The sequence below is a fragment of the Syngnathoides biaculeatus genome, chromosome 22 (genome assembly GCF_019802595.1).
Source record: "Syngnathoides biaculeatus isolate LvHL_M chromosome 22, ASM1980259v1, whole genome shotgun sequence".
Taxonomy (NCBI): domain Eukaryota; kingdom Metazoa; phylum Chordata; class Actinopteri; order Syngnathiformes; family Syngnathidae; genus Syngnathoides; species Syngnathoides biaculeatus.
The window spans coordinates 14,659,629-14,685,127 of record NC_084661.1 but is presented as its reverse complement, the minus strand read 5'-3'; the positions used below and the strand labels follow the sequence as shown (position 1 = coordinate 14,685,127).

The 25,499-nt window shown below is 46.3% G+C and overlaps 1 protein-coding gene across 4 annotated transcripts in view; it reads right to left on the bottom strand.

Moving 5' to 3' along the window:
- Positions 1 to 6,342: 6,342 nt before the first annotated feature.
- Positions 6,343 to 25,499, bottom strand: part of nrg3b (neuregulin 3b) — a 243,155-nt gene continuing 223,998 nt past the window's right edge. For all 4 annotated transcript variants that reach the window (XM_061810872.1, XM_061810874.1, XM_061810873.1 and 1 more), the window contains 3 exons: positions 19,342 to 19,442; positions 13,303 to 13,485; positions 6,343 to 7,340 (listed from right to left, as the gene is read on the bottom strand). In XM_061810872.1, the coding sequence (XP_061666856.1) occupies positions 6,773 to 7,340; positions 13,303 to 13,485; positions 19,342 to 19,442 (852 nt within the window). In that variant the 3' untranslated portion in view covers positions 6,343 to 6,772. The remainder of the gene's footprint in view (positions 7,341 to 13,302; positions 13,486 to 19,341; positions 19,443 to 25,499) is intronic.

Here is a 25,499-nt window from a genome sequence, read left to right as displayed (position 1 = left end):
TTTGAATTGCCACGTTTTTTTTTCCCCCTCCGTTCTCTTTTCTTCTTTTTCTCTCCCCCAACACAAAACATTGTCGCAATCAAAACTACATAGCGCCTCTTCCCCTATGATTGATGGTGTTGTCGCCATGGTAACTGTTCCATCCGGGAGCGCCGAGACATTTTTTTTCGGTCCCACCTCCCCCTAACAGCTTGTTTTGAAGATGAACCTATTGATTGTAAAACAGGGGATATAAATGATATCGTAAATATTCCGTGTCGCGCTGCTGGAGTTCTGACCGAGACGTGACAAGGTTTTTATGACTGCGGTCTGACAAGGCGCCATTTTGTCTGGTAGTCTGATCCAGACGTTATCGGCGCAGAAGACGCATAAACAGGAAGTCGCCAGAGTCACCGAGAGAGAAAAACATACAAAACCACCCTGAGGCCCGCTACTGGAGTGACGGATTCAGTTTGACGTTGATGTAAAAAGACAACAGCTCAGGTGCGATGAGGTCTGGGGTCGGTTTCGGGGGTGGGCTTTGATTTGAAAGGCCAGCTGGTTCCTCAACTTTAAGGGCGTCCTGCCATGTTTCCACGGATTTCAAGATGGTTTCGAAAGGCGCTCCACACGTGCAACGCGACTACTCATCCGTTGGTTGCTCCGTCGGGGCGGACTTCACCACCTTTTGCGTTGAAAGCCCTCTATTTGTTCTGACTAAAACAGGAATAACATCTGTATTGATCGGTCAAGAGAGGAGAACATTGATCCAGGTTCACATTCCTTCAATTGTCAGAGAAGAGGACGCGAAAAGAATGGCGGCCTTCAAGGTCAACCAGAAACGGCAACGTTTTCAGAGCTTTGGTTGCATCTTTTAGTTCAAATCCCGGCACTGCCTGAGCGGAGTTTGTATGTTCTCCTCTTGCCTGCGTGGATTTTCTCCGGGCCCTCCGGTTTCCTCTCACATCCCAAAAACATGCATCCATTGGAGACCCTAAATTGCCCCTAGGAGTGATTGTGACTGCGACTGTTGTCTGTCTCCTTGTGCCCTCCGATTGGCTGGAAACCAGCTCAGGGTGTACCCCGCCTCCAGCTAGTAGATAGCTGGGATTGGCTCCAGCACTCCTGCGACCCTTGTGCGGATAAGCGGATCAGAAAATGGATGCTTGGTTCCAAGTTCTTATACTGTACCTTGTTAACATTTGATTTGGAAAAAAAGAAGACATCTTTTAATGTTCTTCTGCGAGTATTGCATTTGGCCGATGGCCACGCTACCCTGAGAATCCCCGATCCTGTCAGATCTCGGAACCTAAGCGGGTTTTGGCCCTGGTTAGTACTTGAATGCGAGAAAGCCCGGGAATACCGGGTGCTGTTAGCGTCTCTCCCCGGCTAAAATGCAGGGGGGTTGCGTCGGGAATGGCATCCGGCGTAAAACTGTGCCAAACAAAATATGCGTTCATCTAAGATGACACGCTGTGGCGACCCCTAAGGGTTGTTCATCTGTGAAACGGCGCTTCAAATTCCTGTACTTAACATATGCTGCTCTTAAAGATCATTCATCCCTCACAATGTAAAATGTGGTTCTCTCGTCTCTTTGGAATAAAAAGCCAACAAGTAACCATCTGTCCACATCGGTTCCCTTCGTTGCGCCGCAAATGAAACCAGAGATAGAAAGTCTGAAGCTCGAAAACGAAAGCTGATCGCCGCGCCAGCTTGTGACGCTTCCCGCCGCTGGGACTACTCGGAGGCGACACACTTCGGAGTCGGATTGGGGGGAAATATAGAAATACAGGGAGCATTCTTTTTAGTAATTTCACACACAAAGAAGCGGGGAGTCGGCGCGGCCGCTGAGCGTTCAGGTAATGGAGGGCAGGCGAGGTCAATCTATTCCAGGATTGCTGAGGAACAATCAGGTGCTCACCTGCACATTCAATTCCCAGTACAAACATTTGTACCTTTAATACTTCGGTATTTGGTTTAATCCTTACTTTCAGCCTCTATCATCTATCGAGTGTATGCCTAATGACGGAGTCAAGTCTAGTCGAGCCAGGTCTTGCACGTGGACTCCCTTCCAAGTATTTCTTCAGTGATCGAGAACAGACGACTCGTTTCAGCCATCAGATTTTAATCTTCGCTTTTAGTGACTCACAGTTATCGCTTAACTTTCACCAATATCATTTTAGCACACGTTAATAAGTGTTCAAGGAGATCTGGCACTGGAGGTTTCTCGTGAGGTGACGAATTCCCGGCAAAATAAACCCTTGACCTTGATTTGTGCGGGCAAATCCCTTTAAACACAAATCGAAAGCTGCCAAGCTATTCCAAATAGGCGCGCGCTTTGAAATGCTAATTTGGACGCTCTATAACGGGGGGGGGGGGGGGGGAACATGTAGAAATTCAAAACATATGCATATACCTAGAACTCTAAAATTCCAAATTAATAAATTAAGAAATAACTTGCCCAAGGAGCTGAACAACATGAAAAGATACAGCATTTATGATATTTAGGCATACATAAACAGTTGGGGTTGATCTGATTTTGCATAGGAAAGCTGTTTTCAAACATTATTCATATGCAATACATATTTATATATTATGGCTTGTATCTAACAATTATATAAATGTTACGAGCCGAGTGATGGCAGTACACAATACTGTACTTTTTTTGAACTGGAGGACATTCTTATTTTGAAGAAATTGCTTGGTTGAATCTGTCAAACAATGTTAAAGAGGAAAACAGTATGGGACCAAAATGGGATCCCTGCGGTACTCCACGGGAGGCTCATGTCCTCTTGTGCAAGTAATCACCAGTCATTCACCTAATTAAGACCACTTTTGCTCATTGAGACATTGAGAAACAAACTAAAAGGCGGAAGCATTCTTGCCGAGCAAAAAGAACATCTGGGGCTGTGTTCTCAAACACGCAAGCACAACTGAATTAAACATGAAACGTACAGTTTTTGCTCGCCTTCCCTCTTAACAGACTTGCCCCGTTTGGAACTCCGACGTCTATCAAAATGTGACAGCTCGCTCATATAGTGAATGTCAGATTACAGCAGTGACCAAAAGTGTGTGTGTGTGTGTGTGAGGTCGTGACAAAATCCGTCTCGCTGGGGTGTTCCCAACGGACGCTGGGGGGTCTTGGCCCGGCGATGCCCGGCAATCATAAGCAGTCACGGGGGTCAACGCTTCTCGTGGGAAACCCTTGTCAGTGTCAGTCACTGTCGGGCGGCTGTTCATTCATCTCAGTTTTTGAGAAATATGAACGTGTCTGAGAACAACAATTTCATCATTGAAGCCGCCCGTTTCTAGCCAATGCCGTTTGGTTTTGTTCTGGCACGTGGTAAGATCTTTATTGTAAGACATATTTTAGCTTCCCCTGCGTACAATGAGGGTTAGAAAGTGTGTGTGTGTGTGTGTGTGGGGGGGGGGCAGATGTTGCTGATGCAGTTGCGATTATATTTTTGAAGGACTTCTTACATGCTAGTTAGCATTTGCAGATTGTGATAAACTGCGCTAGCTATGAGAGGCTCCAGTTTACACACCACCTCAAGGGAATAATCGGTATGGAAAAAGGAAGCAAATCAGATGATTCCCAGGCACTACTCGAAAACTGAGCGTGTAGTCAGCGAAGCGACAACTGCTCAGGTACCTCCAATGTCAACCGTGACTTTTTTTTTGGGGTCTTCTTAAAGAATACCAGAAATGTGAAGCGTCTTCCGAAATCCCGCACGGACGTGAGTTGGTGAGAGGCATTTGCCGACGTCATCACAAGTCACGCGCCCGTCTTGCTGTCCTCCTAATCTTCGGGCCATCTGGCGAGGGGAAGAAACCTCTCTGTCCCCTGCCACATTAGCATTCTTCTCATGCCGAGCGACCGGCGCTGATGTGAAGCGACTGAGTTTGTTAGCAACTGGGCTCAAATCCGACAAACTTGGGTCATTTGCGGTGATGACATGGTTTTGATTTGGAGGCTATCGTTCTGAGGAATGTAGCTACATGATCAAGCTGCCTCTCATGTTATTCTGAGATGGACTTACACACTCGTGCCCCCGAGAAGTAAAAAAAAAAACCCATACAGGGATGTATTCTTGCATCCGTGTTCTGTTATCTTCGTGTTTGGCCCACGAAAAACATTTGTTTTAAGCCTCCGGAGGCTGGAATACATCAGAGAGCAATGCTAACAACAGGCTAGCTCACATGCTAACAGGCTTCTGCGGGTCCTCTCAGCCGGCTGTCGGGCGGTGTCACTTCCGACTTTGAGAATCCATATAATGACACAGATGTGTTCTATATTCTGGCACTTTCTGGGCATAAGAATAGCTAGCTAGCTAACTGATGGCTGTCGCGTTAAAAATAGGTACGGTAATAATTAAGTAACTCACAATGGCGGCAGGAAAACGCTGATGCGAACTGAGGTGCTGAAGTTCTCGTGACGTGCGGGGACAACATCCGACCTTGGCGTCACTTGGAATTTGAAAGATGAGTGAACTGAAGAAAACTGTCACGGTACTGCAGACTTTGGTGGACCGGATGGTACAATTTAGCTTCTTCTGGCACGTGCCACTGCTCTGAGGAATTTAGTGGAAAATGGCAGTTTTTTCTCGTGTTATCTTAATGTGGCAAAACCAAACAAACAAATCAATGACCATGAAAACATTCTAATAACAAATTCCGACCTTTTCAACCGTTGTGCACCATGCCCATGTTCTTGATTAGGACGCAGCTGCGCCTTCCTTCCCTGCAGTTCCTTGGACTCAGCGGTCGCTTGGAAAAGAATTCTGATTTCGGCTTCAAACGCCCCTTCCGGGTTGAGAGTCAGGCGGAGGCGAGGAAATCCAAACGATGCGACGTCTCATTAGCGGCACGACGGGGAGAGAGAGAGATTTGCTACATGGTTCTGGTCTAATTTTTCAAATGTACATTGGACACATTTATGTATTTCAGTGCCAACAATTGCCCGCTTTAGGCCACATGTGTCAAACTCAAGGCCATGGGGCCAGATCTGGCATGCCACATGATTTTATCTGGCCCGTGAAGCCGCATCTAGAGTGTCAATTTCGATGATTCTTGTAAAAATCTGGACCAAATTTAAAAATTGTCATATCATAAATGATAAAGTTGAGAAATGACAAGCATTTTTGTGTTACCAAACGTGAAGTTGAAAAACATTACCCCTGATTTCTGATTCCAAAACTAGTTCATAAATTGATGACGTGAATATGATGAGATGATTAAATATTGTTGTTCCGCAGTCATAACGGCCCTCTGAGGGAAACCGGAACAACAATGTGGCCCGTGAGAAAAGTGAGTTTGACAACCCTGCTTTAGGCTGCTAATCAAATTTAGCACCAAAGGTTAAATTTGCAATGCAGTCAATAAGTTGATGCGATGTTGAAATCTAAAAAATAACAGAATTTTGCGTCCATTAATTACGTTTTGATTTGTAATTGGATAGACTCCCGTTTGATAGCACGCGCCAATTTGAGCAGACCAACATTCTTCTTTGCGGCAATCCGGTTGTGACAGACTCAACGCCGACTCCGCCGGATGCAACCAAGTACGGCGAGCAATCGATCGACATTCACTTCAACACAACTGACAGAATTTTTTTTACGTGTTCTAAGGCTGCTGCCTAGTCCGAGGTCCTGTTTATAATTGCTTTATCTTTCCCACTCAGCCGTTTCGGCCCAGTCTTCTCATTGACGTGGTGTAATCTTTTCAGACGGCAGACGGTTGTGTGCTGATGAAGCATTTGTTCCAACACCCTTTTCTACACCCTGCACAAAGTGACTTCTCAGCAGCGATCGCCGAAATAGAACAAAAAAAAAAAATCTAAATTAATCGCACATAAAGCCTCGTAGTCTTAATTGTTGCACTGTTTTGAGTCAAAGCTGACCAAAACTTTTCGAAAGGGACACATTCCGCAAAAATAAAAAGTTTGGATACAAATAATTGAGTCTTTGGAGTATCTTCCCACGAATTATGCGTAAAATTAAATAACCAAGGTCATCAGTCTGTCTACTTTCCCATTGGCCCAGCAGTTTGTGGGGCGGGGATGGGGGCTGGCCCGCTGCCGGAGACAGCTCCGCCCCTAAAATGAGCCGATTTCACCGTAATATAATTACTGAAGTGTGGTGAATCCATCCTGCATAAGAAAATAATTTAAAGCCGATGTTATCTGTTACAACGGTGCCGACGTCTTCCAAGGGACAAAATTCCGGAATGGACACACCCCAAGTCTTATACAGGCATAAAATATGAAACTGGTACTTAGACACGCTTTGTAAATGCGGCCTTAGATTTTCAACCCCCGCAGAAAATTAATTGCGATGACCCAAGCACTTGATTACCACTGTTATCTTAGTCTTTATTTTGTCACAATTGTATGTCAAATATATATACGTCTATGTGACATATATTTTATGACATATACTGTATAATTTCTTATTTTTTTTTGTACAATAGAGAGACAACATTGAGACACACTATTTTGGTTTCTAGGTAGAAGCTCCCTTTAAATAGTGGTGTTTTTTTTCCCCCCCCGTCCAAGTTTAGCTCCCGCTCACAGTTTTTTTTTTTTTGTCCCTGTTATGAATTTATTCACAATGTGTGCTTGTTTGGATCATGACTCGGCGTATTTTGAATTGTCCTCCCGTTCGTCCTTTTGCAGTTCAATCCGTTTGTCAAAGGGCCTCCGATTTTGGTCCGTGTGGCCGCACAGATGGTCCCACCGGCCCGACGGTAAAAGGATCGGCGCCGACTCCTTTGAAACTCCGCAAAGTTAATCCAATCAACTGGAATTTCCGATTCCTCTGCAGATGACCGAAGAGCCGTTTGGGTCCTTGATTGAGGTGTAACCTCGGCCCGCCGTCTTGAATCCTCGGATTCTGGCACCCGTTTGCTCTTTGGCGAAGTACCGGCCGCTTTGTTCGACTTCGGCCCTAATGGCACCCCCACGGACGATGCGAGAACCCGAAGACGCCATCAAAGGACTGGAAAGTTTTTTCTGCTTGAACGCCTGATTGAGTTCTATGGCCATTTCAACGGAGGAGGAGGAGGAGGGTGGCTGAGGGCAAACACTAATGGGCACAGTACTGAAATCGGCAGGAGAGGAAGGGCTGGCGCTCGGGACGAGACGCCCCCCTCCGTTCTGCTCAGTCGTATCCAAATGCCTTCCCTCAAGGTCGCTCGCCTGCAGCGAGGGGATGATGGGAACAGAACGGGTGCGCAGCGAGGGCGGGGGGAAGCCGCTTCCCTTATCCAGGCGAGTGCAAGGCACCTCGGTCCATCCCTTTGTCGCGACAAAGTGAGAGGTCCTGCTGAGGAAGCCGCCGACCTTTCCCCCGCTCGGATCACACCTTGAGGCGAGAGGCAACGAAATGGGAATTAGAGAACGAGTCGTTACGGCGGTGACCTTTACAACCCATCAGATATTTCTCAACAAAAATGTCAGGGTGCGGTAATAAAGCTGCTTTTCTCCTGCAAAACAAAATGATCTCAGCAATCTTACGTTTTTAATTGCGGTCTAATTATTCATATCTATGTTTGTACGTGAATGATGAACTAAGGAACTCGCCCTGAACTACTCTAAGGAACAGCTGCAGGGTCCTGAACCCTCACCTTAAGATGGATAAACATTCCGCTTTTCCGAGTTTTCCTGCCATTCCGATAAAGTCAGCAGAGTCTCAATTAATGGATGTCTAAGAGCCCCGAGAGAAATTGGAGTTTGAAGCTTCACATACGATTAACGTTCGCGTATTATTTTAGACTGAACCACAAAAGCAAGGTGCGATTGTCAAGGAAGAGGTGGAAGGCCGGGGACCGCACTTGTGAATTTCGGCAACAGAAATTTTGCACTTTTACTTTCCAGTCACAGGTTCATATGAAATCCCAAATATTGATTTGGGCTGCGTCGCTCGGTGTCAGGCATGCATCGAAGATTATTCTGATCTGGTATCTTGAAATGTGGGGTCGGTAAGCATGATTTCTCCTTCCTGATGTGCTTCTCGGCGAACAATCATAGGATTAAAAACAATTAGGGCCAACCACCCTGTATAATTGGAACATGAAACGGTACAATGGCTAATTAAGAAGAGAGCTGAAATTGTTGCCGGTGTGATGGTCTGAGCGCTCCCGGTGCTGAGAAGTCTCCTTGTGATTAATTCTTAGTTAGTTCTTCGGGCGGAATGACGTGGAGTCTGACTACTCGGAGGCCTCCGCGCGAAATAAGTGCATAAACAAAGGCCCCAGGGGGAGCTCCGGGCCGGCAGCCCCGGATGGTTCTTCGAACGGGAATGACGCGGAGTCTAACGAGCCAGATCCAGCGGCGGGCCTTTAGCCGAGCTTTCAGGCGGTGGAGGCCTTTAGCCGAGCTTCGGTGGCGGCGGAGGCCTTTGGCCTGGCTTCGGCATCCAGGGCTAACGGCCTCCGTCGCCTTGAAGCTCGACCAAGCCGCCGCCGCCCGCTTTGTTAGCCCCGGACGCCGAAGCTAGGCTAAAGGCCTCCGCCGCTACCGAAGCTCAGGACGTTGAAGCTCGGCTCGCGTCATTCCCGTTGGAAGAACCATCCGCGACTCCCCTGTTCGTAACGCACGTGCATTAATCACTAGGAGACTTTTCAGCACGGGGGAGCGCTCAGACCGTCACACCCGGAAGTTTCCTCCCCTTTGTATTTTACGGTTTGAACGCCGGGTGGCAACACACTCCCTCTCGCAGGTCAGAAGCACGATTATCGGTGAAGATATGGCAATGTGCTCGGTGTGCTGGTTTTGGTTAATCGGTAATGATGAGGCGTGACTGGGACTGATTTACTTGCAAATCATTGTGAAACGTGCGTAGTACTCTCGGCGACAAGCGGCAAAGACGCTATCAAGATGAGAGAAGTTGGCTGATGTGCACCGGAGTTAACGCTGTTCCCCGGTCCCGGGTTCACATTTAGATTTCCCCCCGCTTGAGGAGATAGCCGCTGTTATTGCCAGCCTTCAGAGACTCTTTGCGGCATAACCAAGTTTATGTAATTGAATTACTTCCCCACTCCCCCCGGTATTAGACGGGGAAACGCGAGCTGGAGGTAAATCCGGCAGATCAAAACACATCTAAAAATAAACCCCCGTTGCAAAGTTGCCTTCAGTTCTCTTCTTATCAGCGACGGGTAAATATGTTTTGACGCCGGATAATAAAAGTGACAACGCTCGGCGGGGGATGCGTTGTCTCGAAATGGGAAAACGTGGAGGAGCACTTCCCGGGTTTTTCGGCCCCACCCCCACAACGGTCTTTATCTTCCCCTTTCGCTGCACTATCGTCGCAATCTCCCCTCACTTTACATCCCCTCGTCCCGCCGTCCACCTCCCGCTACTCCTATCCAGAGATGAGAATGTGTATCCATGGCAACTGGGAAGAAGGGAGGAGGCGGCCCGGGGCGGGTGGGGTGGGGGGGGCGTTTTGGGAAGTGGGGGCCGCTCTGAAGCTCGGTGTTCTATGTCTGCTCAGTCCAGAAATAGGTCACTTTAACCTGCTGGAGGACAATCAATCGACGGGTGGAAGCGCGATGACGGCTAATGAAATTGAAATGTATTCGACTTCCGAGTTGGTCTTAAATTGCCCGGGGGCTCATTTTTTTTGGTTGTTTTTTTTCTCGAGTGGACACATCTACTAACCGCGGTTATTCTTCAAGTCAAGTCAGATCTGGTCGGTGAAATTTGAGAAGCAAGTCTCGATCCCCTCGAGGCATTCGCGGAAACGTCATCAGAAGCGCTCGCGGAACGTGACCGCGAGGGTCCGTCGAGCGACTGACGATGAGCGCGCATTTCGCACTAATTCTCTTTCAAATGAAGACAAACCTCAACTGGGGATATGCCGATTCCGGGGATGGAGAACTGCTCGGCTATGTGAAGCTTTGTTTTTTTTTTTTAAATGTTGGAAATAGGTCACATAAAGTGTTTGGCAGCAGGCGGCGTTATCTTTCGAGTTCCATGATGTTCAATCAGACCGGGCGAGCTAACGGGAGCGCCGCCAGGGACGCCGCTGCTCGCTTTAATGACGGCCCGTTTTTGATAAAGTTGCACAGTCTGACAGCAAATTAGGTTTTGTTTCGGAGTGACACGACTAACGGGACTTTCCTTACACGCGGAGGCTCGTCTGGGCAACTTACGCGAAAAGTGAAAAGAATTCTTTGTTCTTACCGTTGTTTTTTTTTTTTTTTTTTTTTTTTTTTTTTAGGAATAGCTTGTGGGGCTCCTTGACATTCTGGATCATTCTTCATAGGAAGTGCTACAGAATCTAGTTTAATCTGTGCCAAACGACAGAGTTACTGTAACGGATTTAGGCAAAAATTACATAACCACTTTTTACTGATTTGTTTGCACGTGGCATGTGATTGGCCAGAGCCCTCGGAATAACGGCTTTTAGCCACGCAGGCGCGAAAACTCCTGAAATCAATCTCGTCAACGTCGGACGTCCAGCGATCTGACTCGGCTGGCGTCTTTTGTCCCAAATGAGGCCACTTTGGCCTCACTCGATCGCGTAGATCTGGGAGGCAATTATGTAACGCTAACGAGATTGGAAATCTTTAACCAAACAGAATCTCCTCCGCCGAGGAAAGGAGAATGTGATTTAGTTGCTCGGCCCCTCGCAGACTTGAAGACGTTTGGCTTTAGTGATGGTTTGTTTTTCCACTTTGTGAGATGTTGTTTCGGTTTTGAGAGCTTCAACTTCAAGCCGAAATGTCCCTCGGCTCTTTCAGAATTTGTCCAAAACAAGGTCGAAAAGATTCAAGGTCTAACCCTGCTTCGTTTGCAAGATGAGAATAGATTGCACATTGTTAGTCTAGACAGTAAAACTTCTTTTCCTATCATGTGAATTTCTATCCATCCATCCATCCATTTTCTCTGCCGCTTATCCTCACGAGGGTCGCGGGGAGTGCTGGAGCCTATCCCGGCTGTCAACGGGCAGGAGGTGGGTGCACGCTGAACTGGTTGCCAGCCAATCGCAGCTCATATAGAGACAGACAACAGTCGCACTCACAATCACACCTATGGGCAATTTAGAGCGTCCAATTCATGTTGCATGTTTTTGGGATGTGGGAGGAAACCGGAGTGCACACCCGGCCGGAGGAAACCCACGCAGCCACGGGGGAGAACACGCAAACTCCACACAGGCCGGTCCGGGATTGAACCCAGAAGTGTGAGGCCAACGCTCTACCAGCTGATCCACCGTGATGCCTAATATGAATTTATTCTACAATCTAAAAAAAAAACAAAAAACATTTCATATTACAACAGTTTTGAGTTTAGATTTATTTTAGATTGGATTTAGTTTGCCATACATTCTATTTTTTATTCCATCTTTTTCCTCCTAAAAAGACGACTCTGCAAAATGAAGACCGCCTTAGCTCATAAACTCTAACATTGTTGTGACGATACAATATTTTCTTGAAATTGAAAGTATTCTCATGAAGTATTTGTTTCTCGACTGCAAAGCCTGCATCATCCAATTCCTGGATAATTCACCTATTTTCTATGCGGACAGATTGCATACTCTACCCCGGGGTGTTTTGCATATCGCTTATTGTTTTATGACCAGAAGCGTTGATACGCGCTAATGAAAGACTTTGTACAAAATGAAAGCCGTTTGGTCCGGTTGGAAGTCGCGCTTATCTGTTAATTAGCATCTGCACTATTGTGCGTCTGGCCCGGAATCGAGAAGCGCCGCAGATAAAACGCAAAGCGGGAGGCGGCGCGGCGCCGCCGGGTCGGCCAGTTATTGGGACGCGACCCCCCCCCCACCACCACCACCACCACCACCACACCCCCGACGAATTGTGACAGCGAGACCTGAAGGAGATCTCACAAGCTCAGATTTCATAAATGCTCGAAAGTGAGCGGCGCCAAATTGTCCCTCTGCCACTGCCGCTTGACCTCCCAACTCCACCGCTCACCCTCAGAGAATTGAATTTTTTCAATTAATTTTTTTTTGTTTTAATGGAGTAATGAATTGACCGTAGTGCCCTGGCAAGCGGGCAAGAAGAGGCGTGGTTGCCAACGCCCGTTTTATCGTTTATTGAACGGGAAAAATGCACAAATATAAAAAGCAGTCAACTCAAGTCCGGATGATGATGTCACCTATTAGGCCACGCCCCTTAATGGCACACATCCAACATAGTTTGGGAACCACTAATACATGGAATGAATCAAAAATATAAAAGTTGAAGTTGTTTGACTTGAAAAAATTTTTTTTTTTTTTTTTTAGGTCTCAGCGGTCTCTCCTGAGCCCATCTGCCGGACCGACTGATTCAGGCTGACATTGACTTGTCAGACCAAGATTTACAAAGGCAACGGCTCAGGTGTTACGAGGGTCCCGGGGTCAAGTTCGCAGAGCTCGTTTCATTTTGGGAGGGCGACGTCGTGGCCAGCTGCCTCACGCTCCCAAACGGAGGGCCCCGCCGTGTCTTTAAAAAGCGATTCTCTATTCCGGAGGAGCACTCTGTCATCCAGTGTATGACATGCATCATCCTGTGCACTACTATCAACACAACACCGCCTCAAAAATCATATTTAATGGCTCAATGATTATGCAGTCATTGAATAAAATAGGTAGACAGCGCCGGGGCTGGCCTACGTCGAAGCAAACTGCGGCACGTTGGAGGGGCCGGTCAAGCGGTGGCCTCACAGTTCCGAGGACCCGGGTTCGATCCCGGGCCCCGCCTGTGTGGAGTTTGCGTGTTGTCCCTGCGCCTGCGTGGGTTTCCTCCCACATCCCAAAAACATGCAATATTAATTGGACATTCTAAATTGTCCGTAGGTTTGATTGCGAGTGCGACTGTCTCCATGTGCCCTCCGATTGGCTGGCGACCAGTTCAGGGTGTACCCCCCCCTCCTCCCCGCTGACAGCTAGAATAGGCCCCGGCACTCCCCGTGACCCTTGTGAGGATAAGTGGCTAAGAAAATGGATGGATGGATGGTTCATGAGCTATTTTCAATGCTATATATTGGTGAATATTGCAATGAAAAAAGGAGACACTGGTGAGTCAGACCAAAAATGTTGATTTGTGAAATAATATGAAATTAATCATATTTGGACATAAGTTTTCATTCCGACAGCAGCGATAAACGGTAGCGTGTAGCCCGCTACTTGCAGGGGATTTGGACCGAACCGCACTGTGAATAGCAAAAACTGTGCGAATAATTGACAACCATTAAATCTGCAGATTCCTTTTTTTTTTTTTTTAGGGGTGGTGTGCTGTGAGATTTTCACAATCCAAGTTATGACTGAAAAAAAAAAAAAAAAAAAAAAGAGTCTGAAAGGCAGAGTTTACCAAGTTTACCTCCTCAAGGACTCCACGTAGGCTGGCTCCTCCTCCTGCAGGTGCTTGTAGACGCGACCGTAGCCCCGCGACGCCTCGGCCAGATTGAACGGCAGCCTCAGCTTCCCCCTGCAAACGGGCGGCGTCCTGAAATGACCGCCGTCTTTCCGTCTCGGCGCCGGGCTGAGGGAGAGGGAATTGCTCCTGGAACCACCGAAGGCAGAAAGAGAAAGCGGCGGCAGAGGCGGCTTGGATGAACATCAGCGGTTTAGCATAATAAGGCACGCGGGTGCGCACGTCCTCTAATCCCTTGTAAAATCTTTATCTCCTCCTTGTTTGGATTGACCTTTCGGCTCTGCGCCCAAGTCGAGGTGGGCGAAATTTACAATCCTCGTAAAAAAAAAAAAAACAAGGCGGGGCTACGCCAATCATGTGAAACAACGTCATTCAGCAGTGCGACCTTTTGTTTGCATAATAACGCGGTCGTGCTCGGGCGAGGAGAGAAAAAGAAAGAAAGAGAAAGAAAGAAAGAAAGAAAGAAAGGTGAGGGAGGCCATCAAAATGGCGGCCAAACCGCCTGTGGCACGCTCGGAAAAGTCGATGGAGGTCATTACGAGGTTGGGGTCAAAAAAAAAAAAAATCCTTTCTAATGCAGAATCATCACATGACGTCGTGAGTCACATGACCTTTGTTTACCACGCCCACCGGACGGCAAAGCTAAAATACAACTCGCGTTTTTTTTCAAGTGATCTTTTTGTGAATTTTGGCTTGCTCATAAGCGTGTTACGACCTTTTCATCGTGGTATTATTTCGTTGCATGGTTCATGGTTGCAAGAACAGACAGAAAAACGGGTCAGGACCACTTTAGGCATTTTTTACTTTTTGCCGGGCATTCAGCTAATTTCCCGTGGTATCCTCCGCACTTGTTTCATATCTTTACGGAAGGTCTTTGGGTTGTCAATTTGCCAACTAGCAACCCGCGGTGAAATTTTGCTTCCCAGATTAGCGTTAGATAACGTGAACCGCGGGGCTGTCGCCAGCCATAGCCTTCAGCTGCACTTTTGCTAACTCTTGGGAGCGGGCTACGCCGATCGCTTTTTTCGAGCGTGCGCCCCGGCCCCTGGCGGGGTAAATTTTCGCGCGCACACAAGTGAGTTGGTAGCGAAAACTATGCGGTCTCTGACCATCTCATCGCTGTTTGTGTAGTTATCTCGCGCCTTCTCGTGAAACTTATACCGAGCAAATATGGGGTTTGCTTTCCGAATCAGAGAATTCCTCGTTAACAAGTTTGTAGCAACTTGTCTCGCCCCGCCGAGGTCGACACAATGCTTCTCGAGTTCCACGTGTGGCTTTGTTGAGTTTCCGTCAACCCTCGGATCCCAGTTGGAGAGTTCGAGGACCAGTCCCTTCACGGGTCTGTGTTGCCGTGGCCGCGGTCTTCCTGGAGCTCGACTCTGAAGCTGGGATCTTCCAGGTATCTCGGAATCCGGCTCGAAGGACCAAGAAAATGTTGGGTTTATCACCTAACTTGCTGGAATAATTGCACGAATAACGGACAAGATGTTTTCTTTCTTCTGATCAGGACGTGTTTGGAGACTGTAACTAACAAACAAACAAACACGTGTTCGGCGTGACGTCAATGAAAAGTATCCGTTGAGGAATTTACTCAACATTTTTGTCAAAACAGGGCGAAAAGAAAGAGTTTCGACCGTCATTTTGGATTGTTTTCATACAGCTTTTGGGAAAAGTCTTGCGCTGACCTGTTTCTTGGTCTTAAGGCGCTTTGCTGAAACTGTGGCAGACTATCCAACTCTGAAAAGTAAGAAAAGAGGAAAGAAAAATCCCTTGTTTGCTAACAACTGGGCATAAAATTAGCAAACAAACGAGGCGAAGGGATCTCAGGCAGCTTAGGGGATTCAGAAGCCACGCGGAATTAGCAACATTTCTGATGGACAGGAAAGATTTTCCCCTTTTTTTGAATTTTAAAAACTGATGGTACCTTTCAAAAAACAACTTTAAACAGATCCCATTTAGCGTTATAACAACACGTGCCACCAACGTAGCAGCCGCGGCTAACGTTGGCTTGTTCAGCCGTTCCTCGTGATATGCTAGCGTTAAAACGCTGTCTGCTAAAAATAACTTCTCACTTCAAAAAATCTTTTTCCTCCCAATAGCACGACTTTATCTTTGCATTCAACAGACGCACCACGCTTTTGATTTTCCTAAAAGAAGTCGTCGTCGTTGCCTCGTGGGACTTTTTTGGAAAGCAAATTCCAGGTGTATCATTTTCATTCGTGCTTCATCATAAACCACTTTGATCGTTTTTTTTTTTTCGTTTTTTTTTCGCGTGTGTTGAACCTCAGTAGCAGGATGTAACAATATTCTCCGAGTCGAGGTGGAAAAACAAAACAAAACCAACCAGGCGTTATCTCAGCTTGATATTTTGGCAGCGAGGACGTTGAAGCCGCAGTGTGCGCAAAACTTTCCGGCTCGTCTGTGAGCGGGATCTCCCGCAGTTATGAAGCCACAAAAAAAAAAAAAAAAAAAAAGAAAATGAATGAATAAATAAAATACCACCTAGCGCATCCGCAGTTGTTCGGCGCACCGAACAACTTTGTGGCGCGTTGTGTTGAATCACTGTTATTGTTGCAGACATCCAAAGATGTCTCGAGATGATAAAATAAAGAAATAGGCTTCTTCCACAGGCGTCCTGACGTGACCCGCTTGCCAGTGGAATTAATCCCGCGCATTATTTGATCCCCTGTTTCAAACCGGAGCCAAGCGTGATGTTCCCAGTAAATACATTTGCCCTCACCCGCAGCACTACATTTCGCTTCATCGATTAGCCCTCCCGACTTCGTCATAATTCACTTTACGACGTTCAAACGCTCACGCGGCCCGACCAGCCGTCGCGGTCGCGCGTCGACTCGGAAAGCGTTAGCCGCGTCAAACTCTGCGGTCGAAGCGGGAGGGGCGACCGGACGCGAGCGGGCGAGACGTTTTTATTCGGCGCGCGTCGCAATTTTGAAATGATTGAGCGAGGGCGCTCATCGATCTGGGCGGGATATACGTTACGATCCCTGGGAACAAACAAGATGGGGCGAATGGTTCTTCTTGTACACGCGCGGCCGTAAAGAAGAGTTGTTTTCTACTTTTTTTTTTTTACCTCTGTAGCTATGCACCGTATTCCGCCGCTTTTTCATTTTTATACAGAGGAGCAATTCAGCTGCAAAATTAATGTGCGGATCGGCAAATAGCGTCTGGGGGCAATTCTTTATTGTGGAAGAGGGAGGCGTCGATTGGTTTGAGTCCCTTATTTGGCATAATACTCAACATTGTTTCCACTATATTACAATTTAGGGCTATTATGGATAAATATAGAACAACAACAAGAGCGGAGGAAGATAGAGCGGAACAAACGAGTCCTCCAAGCTCCCCTGAACAGAAATACGAGCGCGCACAACGCCGGATCGATAGCTAAAATTGGGACGAAGTTGTTACATTCGAAAGTGAAACTTGTCTGTGCAAAAAGAGTTCTCAAACTGGGGTCTGGGGCTCCTCCAAGGGCCTGCGAGACGTGACTTGGGGGTCCAGAAAAAAAATTTCCCGATAAATTCTCCAATTTTACAATTTTGTCAGAACTGATTTCAAAACCCGTGTTATAATAATCATTTTTTAAAGCGCATACCTGCATATGGGCAGACGCAAACAATAAAAAGAAGAACAGTAAAAAATTATACCAATTACTGCTCCTTATGTTAGCTTTAGGCCAATTAAAAGCTCTGATGTGATACATATCCCTAGAAAAATGAAGTCATTTGTTGTTTGTTTTATTTTAGAACAAAATGCCTCTTATTTCAGGAACAAAGTGACATTTTTTTCAAAAACAAAAGGCACAATTTTGTAATTTTGTGACACATTTTTCTGATTACAACATAATGTTTTTTTTAACCCCTCCCCCCCAAAAAACAATAAATATTTGCATTCCTATGGCTGGCTTTTGGCCAAAGGGAGCTGGGATAGTTCCAGCTCACCTTTGACTCTAGTGAGCATAAGTGCTGCATACACAAAAAAAAAAAAAAAAAAAAAAAATCGATAGCTAGATGGATTATGACGGGGTGCTTGGAAAGAGGTTTGCTCTGCACCCCAAAAGATTAATAGCACTCCCCAAAAGACAATAATAGGGACGAGCACGGTAGTTTCAGCGCTACATATCGCAGCGAACTGGTCCGCGGTTGTTGTCTTCACTCGGGGAAACACACTTGCGGCGGTACGGGCACGCTTTGGGTCTCACTGACAGCTTTTTATGAGGCTTTTTATCTCCGACGGCTCACTGTGTGCCGCGGTTTCTCGGGTCAATAGCCGAAAACATCTCCAAATCATCCATCAGAGTCTAATTCAGCTCCTCCCCGTCCGACTCCGACAAGCAGAAACAAATGATTGACTGTCCGCCGCTTTGGATGAAACACCTGCGTGACACCGCGTTGTCGCGACAACCCCCCCCCCACCCACCCACATCTCCACACCAACCCCCCCCCCCCAGGTCGAATTTGTTGCCTGTCAGACAGCGGCCTCCAATCACCGACACATTCCCGCGCGTCCTTGCTTTATCACGCCCATAGCTGCACTCATCACGCCGACTTTGAATAAACGCGCGGCGCTTTATGCACCGTCTTGTCTTATTTGCATCCAATTACGTGGCAGATTTACGGCCATCTTTCCGGCGCTGCCCATAATTAGGACAACGGCGATAGATCAAGCGGAAAGCAGACATTTACCGTCACTCATTTCTGGTAGAGTCGCCAGCGGCGAGCGAAAAGCGGCGCCCGCCCGCAGGAGACGTTTTGTGCTGGCTGTCTGACACGAACGTCATTAAGTGTCGGAGTGCGTCGGCAGTCGTTTCATGGAAAACATTGTTTTCTGTTGACTCGCCAGACGAGGTTATTTTTGCGTGCTCCGGATCACGCACCCCTTGTCCCGCAAAGCTATGTTTGCAAAGCACAACCGCCGTAGCCGAAATGTTGCATTTTGTTTCATATTACGTCATGTGGAGGAAGCTTCAATCTACATGTTGTTGTTTTTTGTTCTTTGCTGCTGCAGGGATGTTCACGCTTTTCCAAATGTTGTTTGCTAACGTTTAACAAAACGCACCTCCGCTAAAATGAAATATTATGGAGATGCAGTGAAGATGAGCTGACGAGAACGTTGCTCTCCGCACACAAACTGTTTTCCCATCAAACAGCCAACCACTCCCTTTGAAGCCAACAACGGGTTTTGACTCTTTCATCTCCGACCCCTCCCTTGAAGATGCGTGCCTCTGGTGAATGTCTCCCTCTTGTGGGTCACCACAATTTGAATATAATATTTTTTTCCTCACTGAAATGACGGTGGATCAGCTGGTTATGCGTTGGCCTCACAGTTCTGAGGTCCCAGGTTCAATCCCGGACCCGCCTGTGTGGAGTTTGCATGTTCTCCCCGTGCCTGCGTGGGTTTCCTCCGGTTTCCTCCCACATCCCAACAACATGGAAAAAACAATTGGACACTCTAAATTGCCCATAGGTGTGACTGTGAGTGCTGCTGTTTGTCTTCATGTGCCCTGCGATTGCCTGGCAACCAGTTCAGGGTGTACCCCGCCCCCTGCCCGTTGACAGCTGGGATAGGCTCCAGCACTCCTCGCGACCCTGGTGAGGATAAGCGGCAAAGGAAATGGATGGATGAAATGACTGGAACTATCAGTATCTGTCATACTATTATTTGTGCTCAAATATCCATGGCTTAAAGAGTTATAACATTGTAACACCGATATCCCACCTATGACAATTGCACTTTATGATAGCATTATGGCTAGCATAAGTTTCAAAATTGGTGATAACTTGTATCATTATAATATGCAATTCTTCATAGGTCTGGGGTATTGGGTTAGCTACCACTTGACCATATACTGTATTTACAGTACATCCATCCATCATAATTGTATACATCATCTGTTTCCTGTCTAAAGGTCACACGCAGCCATATTGCAAGCCGGTTGCGTTCCGCCCAAGCGTGAGTGATTTTCACCTGAAGCGTTTCCCTTTCGACTGCGCTCTGCTGAGAACGGGCGGCGATATCCTCGATCCTCCCGGCGCCGCGTTGGCAGCGCACCCGCGGCCGCTGCAGCTCTGCAAAAGGAAACGCAACCTGATTGTCATAAATGCGTCTTGGGTGTAACTTGAAGCAACGCTGTCAAATATGACCTTCAAAAGAACTGCTGCTCAATCGTTGCGACGATCCGCCGGTTTCGTGTCCTTGTCACCCTTCGCAATCTGTAATATTAGATGACCAGCCTGGACACCGCCTTTATTTGGGACGAGGTATTCAACATATGTTTTCCTGTGGACTGATTCCCAGCTAGGTGCTGAAAAAGGAAATCAGCCACAAGACGGCGCCAAGGCCCTAAATGTAGTAATTGATGTCAAGGAAGTATGGGTATCCCGTCTGAGAGAGTGGCATTAATTTCTGTTGCCGAGAAGCTAAATTTAATTTGGGTTGTTAAAGAGAATCTTTGCCGCGTGTGCATTTCATTTAAAAATAATCTGAACACCATTTATTTTTTTTTAGAGGTAAAGGAAGATAAGTTCGTAATCAAATGTTTTGGTATCATGGTTTGTGGTATTTTTCATTTTCAAGCCAATTTTGCCCTTACTATATTTACTTGATTACTATTGCCTTTATTAGAGTGACGTAATAATGTGTTTGGACATTGTGGGTACAAACGAGGGGACACTGCTGGCATAAGTAAAAAGACCTCATTAAGGTCTGTATTATGACAACGTTATAGGTTGCAAAAATTTGTTGGGGGTCTATTAAACTGAACAAATCACGATTCTGGAGATCGAGGGTACATGTAAGCGAAATTAATTTGAAGTACAACTCAGTGGTTTGTTGCAATTCGATTTTTTTTGTAGGGTTATTACATTGAAGTGCACTTTGGAAAGATTGAAAAAATTGTTTATTTGAATGCTTTTTTAAAATCTTATTTTATTTTTTTTTCACTTTGGTTCATCATTTCCGGGCAGATTTAAGAAGAAAAAGAAGAAATATCACATTCACACAAAAGTGAACTGCCTTTGTCCATATGAGGAACACTGACAAAAGTATATATTTTGGTAGACATCATTAAAGGCTTAAATTTGATGGGACAATATTTTTGCACATTATAGAAAAATAAATGGGTGGATAAAAGCGTACTCAGAGTCATATATTCTTTGTCCTCTACAGAGAGTAACTAATAGTGCCGCACTGATGAGCAATAACATAGCAATAAGTAGTATATCCCGGTATGCCTTATACTTCCCCCTGGAGGCCAAGACGAGCACACCAGAAGGAGCAGCACTATGGCCATTGAACGAATGGAGTGTGACAAAAAATGCTTCACTTCTTTTTTTAATTCCATTTTATAGTCATTACCTTGTTTTTTTTATTAAGTACAACATCAAGGAGTGCTGATGTTGCTCATTAAAAGAAGCAAAACTTGTTTATTATTTGGGAAAAAGCTGCAACAGCTTGATGGCATTTCCATTCATTCATTAGGAAAAGATTATTTAAGATACAAAATAAATGAGATTTTTTTAAATGATTTTTTTACGAGATCTTGCTGTCACTTTGATGTTCCACAGCCAAGATTTAACTCAACTCAATTTTATTAATTAAGCACTTAAAAAAAAAAAAAAAAAACAGCTGCAACTGAAATAAAGATTTTTTTTTGCGCCGTGACTTGAATTCAATTACACTTCCGAACTGTAGAGGGAGCCGTGGAGCACAATAAATCCCATTCCTGGTCAATATTGATTTCACACAGCTCATCTCGGATCCGTTTTCAGCAATGGCCCAAATAAAAACATGCCGCAAGTGATGTAAGACGGCAGAGGGAAAAGGCTTGGGGGTGGGGGGGTGGGGGGGGGATACATAATGCGGGAAGAGTATCAGCGCACTCCACGAGGTTTACGTCCCCTGTCAGGGAGAGGAAGCTCTCCCTCTCTCACTGGCGTATTCCCCCGTGCTCGGGCGCTGTCTTTAATTACACTTTACATTTTAAAGCTCAGATTAGAAGGGGACGCTTTGCGCATCGAGCGGCACGCCGGGGCCTCGCAGACAACAATTAATCCCGCGCAAGATTACGTTAATGGCTTCCCCCGGCCCCGCTCGCCGCTCGTCTTTTCCCTCGGCCTTTTCGAAATGAACAACATTATCTGCGGCCAATCCCTGGGATGCACCCGCAGGAGCGCCTTGGAGAAAAATCAGGAGATTATTCTGTTTTTTTTCCCCCGAAAAAAAAAAAACAGGATTGGCTGCTTCGCCTTTTTTCTTTCTCTCAGGATTGTATAGAACTCGCGCTAGCTCGTAAAATATACGCGACTTTTGTTTATGTCGCCATATTGTCGGTCAAGGTTGGAGACAACACGGGGAATATGTCTTGTAGCACGACGCCCAGAGTCTTGTCCGATACTGTCGGACGTTTAGAAGGTGAAAATAAATGATGGTACGTGGAAAAATGAGAAAAACACAGCATAGAGGACTCGTATTCAATGTCGAAATCGAATGTTTTCGCCGATAAGAATTTGGACTGTTAATTCGCTTCCGCTTGTCTTGGACGACTGGATCTACACATGGATCTGGTGAGTCACTCGTCCAGATTTACTCGGAAAAGTTTGAAAGCGTATAAAAAACTGGACGCATGGATGAATACTTTGTTGGTGGATCTGTTCTCATCAGGAATAAATCCCACATATTGACGGTTTTGATGGCTTGTAAACACGGAAGCGTTTTCGGCCACACGTTAACTTTTGCCGGAATCCATCGATCTTTTCGGCTAGTATTCAATACAAATACCAATATTTAAATAAATGACCGCTGGTTTTATACAAACTCGCATTCATTAACTATGATTGAAAGTGAAAAAAAAAAAGAGGACGGAGTGGTCTCCACAGAACGTACACGGAAGGGATTGCGGCCAAACTTAACCTTCGTAAACCTCTGCGACAGACATTGTTCTCAAATGAGCTAACTTGGCATTCTAAATACTTTTTTGGTATTTTAGATTGAGAAGAATAATTCCTACCTGAAATGAAGCGATCGCCACACAGGCGAGTGCGTATTTTGGTCGGGCACCATCCATCACGTTTAATTACCGAAATCCATCCAGATTTTCCGGTCTTTTCAGCGGGTATTCCATAGAATGATCTCTTTCAATATCCGTCTCGTCCGTTGTGACAACCGACAGGTTCAATGTCTCCCACAATGTCGAGGCAGCTCTGTTTGACCGGCAATATGGCGCCGTGAAAATGGTGACGTCACGTGCAAGATCGCTACAGCATTAAAAGGACGTCCCTCGACATCGATTTTGTCCTCGGAGGGATCCTTTTTCTAATCTACCGATTTGTATTTTTTATTCCACGGGTGAACTGAAGCCGATCGCGGCCGAATGTGGGAGAAACGCGGGCTACACGCTGGATTGGTCACCAGCCATTCGCGTCGAGAAACAGACACAGAAGGGGGAAATAGAGTCCGCCGTGTCAACCGCGACACTCCAGCGACAGAGCAGAACGTCTTAAGTCAAACCGTGAGGTCGTTTGATTCGGAACTGGACCAACCCCCCCCCCCCCAATCTTCGGGGTTTTGCATCTTAATATTAAGCGCCGTTAACTTCTCGTGATTTAAAATGACTGTACAGTTAATAAAGGTTTAATGACGGCGTCAGTGTGGGTTACTTCTTTTATTTCCCGTGGGAAATGTTGTTTTAGAGCCTGACCAGCGTCTTGGAATTCATTCACCCCTGCGCAGGCAGCAGAGAAAATGGAAGATGTGGCAAGGCGTAACCACTTTGTTAACTTGCTGCTACCTGTTTGTTTGCGGCCGGGCTTTTACGGCTCCTTTAAACGCCTTTACGGTACGGCACGAACGCGGCGATGACAGCGGGACACGGGGGCCTAATAAAAAGCTATAGACAACCTCTGCCTAGCATTAATCCAGCGCTTGTTTATGGCGCCTTTTTGGATCCTTAAATGAAAAAAAAAAACTGGTGGATCATTAGAAATTGTGCACAGCTGTGGAATTTTTGGCACTTCCTGGTATCGCCACACTGTTGCATAACCGCGCACCCGCACGTGCGTTTGCGTAGAATGCGTAAGTGTTGGCGCCGTGACCCGTCAAGCCGCACAGGCTGCCATCTCATTATTTATGGAGATACCTACAGAAGTGCCGGTTTCAAGACAGTCGCCGTCACGTGACGGCACTTGCGGAACAAGAAGGCAATTAAATGACTCCTGCAGATTCGGGCATATTGTGGCCTCTCCAAGGCTGTCCTAGAAATGTCATGTGAGAGTACTCAAATATTGGAAAGGGACTAAAAGATGAACTGTGGATTGAAAACCCTCTGGCAGATTAGCAGAAAGGTACGGATTTAGTGCCCAAAGAACCATTTTTGGATGTAGGGCCAACCAATGATATTTGGCAATGTATGAATTACACATATGCCCTGTACTGTATGTAAACACAATACCATGAGGTTTTGTCCTGGTTCAAAACAAAGTGAATCACATGTAGGGGATTTCGAACAAACCCCTGAGGAACACCATCCATTCATAATATGACCAGAGCTGGGTGCCTTTTACCTGACGATCAGTCTCTGGTCCATTTCTCACGCCACACTTATCCTGTGCAGATGGGATTTCTGCCTCGGTTGACCTTATTCCCTAACCCAGGGCGGCCTAGACTTTTTTACCCCAAGATCTACTTTTCAAGGAGCCAGCCTATTGCATGCTAATGATGACGGGCGGGTGGGTGGGGTATTTGATGGCGCTCCCAAACCGTTTTAAAGTTCATGTTATGTTGCGTCCTATATTTAAAATACAGAATTAGCTTTTTGTGCACTGTATTTGTCAGTGCTTTCATCCTGGATCAAGCCGTGCCAAGGTGGAATTTTGAAATGACACACCATCTCATCCTGCACTTTCTACTTGGCCTTCAGACCAGACCTTTCCCACTCGGAAAAGAGAAAATCTCGTCCAATTTAACCAAACGTAAACATAAGCGGCAAGTCTCGCTCATCTTGGCTCTACGTTGCCCAGACTGTGTTGCTAACTAAAGCGGCGGTGCTGGACGCTGTCATCGTAAAACACATTAACGGGCTGCGTAAGTACTGTAACGTTTGTAATTATGCGATCGTCTGCCCTAACCTTACTTGGCACAGCAAACCACAGATTGATGCAGGACCCTGATTTTCAACAATGTACAAATCATATTTCAGAGGTGCCAGAACATAACCCAATGCGGTATTCAGGATATAAAGGCCCCCCAGGTTCGTCTGACCTCTGTTTCTTCTTCCAGCACATTAGTTACCACCACAGTAACTTTAGGCTGATGGAACTTTAATTTCCTCCCTGACCTCATTTGACACGTGTCAGCGGCACATAATTTTTTTTTTTTTACATCAGCTCCGCAATCTCATTCCAACAGAGATGTTAATTCACTCTCATCTCCCGTCCATTCTCAGGGGCAACAAAGGCTTTTTAGCGTGTGAAATTTCCTTTCCGTTCGATTTCCAACCCTTTGAAGGGTACATTGAACAAATCATTTTTCATATATGACCCCCCTCAGGTGTGCAATTCTACGGTCCGTTCCAGTTCCAGTTAGAGGGAGGATTTGCGCGGCAGTGTTTCCCGACGTGCAATTATGTGGAGCTTTTCTCTTTCTCGGCCACGCACGAGATAAAAGAGAAGCAATGTTATGACATTGTGCTAAAAAAAAAAAAAAAAAAAAAAGAAAGAAAGAAAGAAAAGGCTAGCACATGTCCTTCCAAGATGGCCGCAAGCTGTGGGGGATTGGAGACACACTGCGATCCGCGGTCACTTGGTAATCGTACCTCGGACTCTGCAGATCATTTCCTCCTCCCTTCTGCTTAAGGTCACTGATCTTTCCCTTCCCACCTTCAGCCTCCCTCATACTGTTCCGTTATAGCTTGGTTTTATGTTTGTGTCATCCCCTTCCCCTCGCGACCCAAGGCGGTCTTTAAAGAATTTCGAGAACCCCCAGATGAAAAAGACAGACGGGGCTTTAAAGTATCGGTTTTGGCGTCAAACTTTTTGCACCGTTCTTTCTAAAGTGTTCCCTCGAAAGAGAAATTTAACACCCCTCAACTGTCGCCGGTTGAGTCGTCGTTGCAGATAACGCAGTCAAAA